General features: G+C 30.1%; 1 protein-coding gene across 2 annotated transcripts; it reads right to left on the bottom strand.

Annotated features, from left to right (window-relative positions):
• Positions 1-601: 601 nt before the first annotated feature.
• On the bottom strand, positions 602-3,978 carry LOC111622448. 2 transcript variants are annotated; one of them, XM_023364822.1, is made up of 4 exons: positions 3,646-3,978; positions 3,503-3,571; positions 3,349-3,438; positions 602-758 (listed from the first exon to the last, which is right to left on the bottom strand). In XM_023364822.1, exons 1-4 carry the CDS (start codon positions 3,673-3,675, stop codon positions 615-617), a joined length of 333 nt encoding a protein of 110 aa, XP_023220590.1. In that variant the 5' UTR covers positions 3,676-3,978; the 3' UTR covers positions 602-614. The 2 variants fall into 2 exon arrangements, with proteins under 2 accessions (XP_023220590.1, XP_023220599.1); XM_023364831.1 differs by having other exon boundaries at positions 3,349-3,457.
• Positions 3,979-5,520: the final 1,542 nt, after the last annotated feature.

Consider the following 5,520-nt stretch of genomic DNA (forward strand, 5'->3'; position numbering starts at 1 on the left):
CTAATCATTTTTAGTTTTCGTACAGATACGTCGTTATTCTTGCGATTTTGATATTGTTACTTTATATCTTAAATCTTTAAATTGTTTGTATTGTAATACCCGAGAAATACTTCTATTTCCGTATTGATAAATTATATTTTTAATTGTTTTTATATGATTTACATCATCACAGTGAAAGACGCATTTGTAATGATATATTTTTTCAATTTCGTATCACAGTTTAAAGTTTTATCAAATATTCTACTGAATGGACTTGATACTGACGGTAATCAGACTCTAATTTCAGCTATTTGTTAAAAACACATTTTTAAACGAATATTGTTCTAGTTACAATACAGGATTATCAGTGAATACATTCGTAGTTCTTACAAAATACAGAAAAACATTATTAATTATTTTATTGGTATTTGAATTATAAACGTATTCCGTTGCTTTTTTTCTTAATCCGTGAACCAAAAGAGTAATTTTGAAAGAGATATTCTACTCCGAATATCAACTGTTTAGCAAAACCACGTTACAACGTTAGTGTTAAGACAATTTTTATTATTTTTTGTTTAATTAATAAACCATAGAATTAAGAAACAAAAGACAAAAACATCGTTTTTTTCAAAATATCAGTATGTTCTATTGGAGTAAATTTCTCTGTGAATTTCAGAAAAATTTCCATTTTTACTTAACACGTGTCTGCATTTCTTCATATTTGTCGATCTTTCTAATTCAATCAGTGAATTCAGCAGTGAGTAAATTGCACTGATTACCTGAAAATAGAAATAAGCGTATATTATAATAAGATTATAACTTCAAATATAAGATTATAATATTGCTTTTAAATATTGAAAAGTTTTATTATTTTTATCCTGTAAGGCAATAAGATGAACTTTTAATGGTACCCATCGTGGGTTCGGCTATCCTTAATATAAGAGTACGAGAGATAAATACCATAAAGAATTTCTAGAATTTTTCTATCTATCGGATTTCATCCCTGGTATCAAGACTTTTGTAAAGGCAACAACCGCCTCGGCCGCCCTGCCAACTTGGTATCATTCTTTAGTAACAACACAAAATTTTCTGGGTTATCAAATAGAAAAAAAGAACACGTTTTTGATTCTTTCACAAACCAAAGAAAAAAAAATAAAAATACGCCATAGTAAATGCGTACTGAACCGATGGATCTTCGTTTTTTTTTGTCCTTTTCATTCTCATAAGTATGAAGTATAAACCTTATAAGTTTAAAATTAAACATTCACCTGACTTATTATGTATTTAACACGGAAAAGTATTGGAATAATGTCAAAATCGTCATCTTTATATAACTTTCTAAATTCGAAAAAAATAAAAAGTAAAATAAAATTCGCGGATTTATGTGTGAGCGTTTGCGGGTGTTTTTGTATTTGTGTGTTGGCGTCAAAATGCGTTAATTTTAAAAAAAAGTTCAATTTTGCATTGTAGACTACCTAAAACCGCTCCAATAATATGAACATTTCATTAAAATATAAAACGTTTATAAAACTCATTTCTACTCTGACAATTCAAGTATTTGCCATTTCATAATAATTAATAATTTCTAAAGTTAACAAATAAATTGTTATAACAGCTGGAAATAATAAGCAATTCGTTTTTAGAATTTTTTATATTAATCAAAATGGTCAAAATCAAAAACATTAAGAAAACAAATTTAATATCAATATTTTAAAAATGGAATTTGTATATTTAATTGGTGAATTGCTGTTAGAAACTATAATAATATTTCAAAGCAATAACTTACTCTTATAACCAGGGCTGTGGAGTCGGAGTCCTCAAAAAATCCACCGACTCCGACTCCTTTTTACTTCGCAACTTGTAATGTATATAAAACGGAAATGTATTGGAATCGTGTCAAATTTGACCCTTCAAGTTTCTTTTACAAATTTACACGTTTGGAGACCACCCAAACACGCAGTGGTGATATTCAGCGGGTTCGCACAGGTTCGGCCGAACCCGTTGTTAACATTTTCAAAGTTTCCTGAACCCGTTGTTAAACACACGTAACATTTTTCAGTGGTTTTGTTTCTTTTAAAAAATATATTAAAATATACGTATTATACTCTGTAACACTAATAAACTAGAGTCTTATACTCCGTTTGCCTTGGTGCAACCTCCATCGACAGTTTCAATCTCGACTGAAACGAGGTTTAATCGCGATCGACTGAAGAGAGTTCTTGAAACTAACAAGTAAGTCCAGTCATACGAGAGATCCCACAATCCCACGCGCGCGAGAAAATACAAGATGGCTGCGGAGCACGTGTCGGGCTATCGAAGCGAAATAAAAAAGATATTGTATTTCGAGAGACGATGACATCTGTCTATTATTATAATAATACCTAATGATAAAATAAATGATTTAGAAAAGTTTTTTCTTGAGAAAAAGTCATAAGGAAAGCAGTTAAACCTGCTTTTCCTGTGACTTTTTCTGATTACAAAAACCAATTTTTATGTTTATAAAATATTTTGAATGAAAAATATTAAAATATGTACAAAATAAGCCATTTTGAACACTTTTTTATTATCAAACCCTTTGTTAAATATCACCACTGCAAACACCTCAAAAAATCAATAAAAGGGGAAAAATTCGCGCAAGTGTGTGTGTTGGCGTCTAATTTGTTTAATTTCTTTATTTTCTGTTTTGAGATATTAAACAATATCTCAGAATGGGTAAAGTTTAAGAAACGAAATGTGGCACTGTAGATTGCGTATAAAGGGGCATTAATACTATTAAATTTTGGTTTATAATTAAAGGTGGACAGGGTGAAGACATAAAAGTGGTCATGTGTCATATTTCTTAATAAATATATTACTCGTTATTAGCGTTCAAAATTAAAAAGATAATAATAATAAAATAAAACTCGCCTCTACCCTCAAAGTAAGCTTTTTGTCATTTTATAATAGTACAGTAAAACCGGTTAAGATGTTCTCGCCTAAGATACTAGAATGTATATGGGGCCATGATTTAGTTCAATCACTTTGACGCTTAATAACTAACTCCTGTGTTAAACCATCTGACTCCGATTCTCACCACTCTGATCACAGAAATTATTAGGCTTCAAACAGGGTGAACAAAATCATGTCCCCCACACACAGTCTAACATCCACACATATAGAAAAAACCTCGAATCTTTTGTATATCTCGAAATTTCAAGGTGTCCTGAGTCCAAAAATGTAAAAATTTGGAAGGGGTCATTTTTTGACCGAGCGCTACACTTTTCCTCTGTTATATATAATATATCTGTATCTGTACGTATAGTATATCTGTATATTTAATTGGTGAATTGCTGTTAAAAACTATAATAATATTTTAAGGCAATAACTTACCCTTATAACGAATGTTTTTTTGATGAAAAAGAATCCTCTGAAATTCAGACCAATTGGAAATCTCGCAAATCTTTTCATGAAGTTCAAGATCTAGGACACAAAAGAAACACTTCAACATCACGCCTATTGTTATCAGAAATAAAAATCAAGTTACCTTCAACTTGTAGATAAGAGGAAACTCAACATTAGAAAGAACATTGCAATCACAGTAATTACCATAAACCTGAAACAAAAAAAAAGCGTTTTATTATTGAATAAAATTTATTAACAATAGTAAATATAATAATAGACATTTACTAATTGCTGCAGTAATTCTGGATAGTCCATAAGCACTTAAAAAGACTATACATAACGATATAATGGACAAGATTACCCAAAATATCTTAATGTTTGTCTCCAAATCAAACATGATTGCAATGAAGAAAGAAAAGCAAGTAAAACATATACAAAAGCCATAACAAATGGGAAAAAGAATCTGTCCAGTTTCGTTCATTTTTTGAATAAAAAACAATAAATGAAAGTGCTTCTGAATGACTTTTTCAAATTGATGAGCATTTCTGTTTACTTTTCTAACGATTCGATTCAAAAAATGCTGCAAACGCTGCAATGAATGGTGTAACATAATATATATTATCAAAGAAATTAACAGAAAGCTCAGCGGAAAACTGTTTCCGTATATAAATACAAGAGATAAATTCATATGACAGAAAAGAATTTTCGGTATAGATGCATTTTTGAAACAAGGATAAAGATAAAAATCAACGTATAATATTCGTATTATAGTAAAAGTTAACCAAGTGAGAAATACGAGAATAGACAGAATAAGCACTTTTCCAGCAACATTATAATCGATGACATAAAAATAATCATTCGGATCCGGAAAACTATTTCTTCGAAAAAAACCTAAAAGAAAATTGAAAAATGCAAGTATCATAATGATAGTTGATTGTAAGAATATATTTGAATTTGATAGCAATTTGAAGCTATCTTTACAAATAATATCAACGTCCAACATGAACAAGGAAAACAATAAAAGATTAAAACAAAAAAAAATTTCGATAATACACTGATAAAAGGCGTATAACTTGGATTGTAATTTTGTTTTCTGTAAATTCTGTTCTTCGATGTAACTTATTCCGGATACACGAGAAATTTTGTGGATAAAGTATAAATTCTCCATGTGAATAGATTTGTGGTGCAGATTCACTCTCGTCAGATGCAAAGCTCTGTCTATGCTTTAAGTGCTAATGGATGCACTTAAATCTTCTGAACTATTTTAACTTAGGGTTTTCGATTAGAATAAAATTACTTTTAATGGTTATTCCTCTTAACTTTTATAAAAGCAAACTCATTTTGCATGTAATGCATTTAATGCAGATCGGCAATTTATTTTCTATGACATGCAATTTGAATTCGTTAGAAAGTTGGTAGGATCGAAATTAATTTTCTAAGAATTTATTATTAACTAGCTGCAAGGACCCGCTTCGCTGGGCAAAAAGTAACGATAGTGAAGATTAAGATAATTACATTATAGCCAATCTTACCCGCTTTCACAGAATGCAAGAATTAGGTCCCCCGTTTCCAGACTAATTAGAGAATTTTTACGTTTAGTCAAACGAACTATTTTTAACGTTTCTGGAACGTTTACAATCGTTCTATAATCGAACCAATATTCGAATTTTATGTTCGAATTTAATTCGAACAAATTCGAACAAAACATTCGAAATAGAAAGCCACTTTCAACCACTTTCAGCCTCATATCTCCCGCACNGCCATACAGAACCTACTTTTTAGAGAACGGCATTCCTTAGGGATGCTAATTCGGTAAATCGACATGGGATACACCTTATTATTTAAACATTCTTTTAAAAATTCTAATTTACAACTAGCTTTAACCAGCTTTAACGCCAACTTCCTATACCTCTTGTAATTCTCCACCGGTGCCGCCATAACAACAATACCAAAAGCGCTCAGCAACTAAATAATAATAACGAAAACACCTTTTTTTGCCGAGAAATAAATATAATTTGCAAAAACAAACGTTTTCAGCCTAGTTAATAGGCCATCTTCAGGTCGAAAAAATGGAACGCAAATGTTCCATAAATAGAACATAAAAATATTTAAATCAAAAAATTTTACAAGTAAAAAATAACGGAAGAATAAATAAACAAA

This window comes from Centruroides sculpturatus, unplaced genomic scaffold (assembly GCF_000671375.1).
Source record: "Centruroides sculpturatus isolate CEXI.00-Female unplaced genomic scaffold, Cexi_2.0 scaffold23, whole genome shotgun sequence".
Taxonomy (NCBI): Eukaryota; Metazoa; Arthropoda; class Arachnida; order Scorpiones; family Buthidae; genus Centruroides; species Centruroides sculpturatus.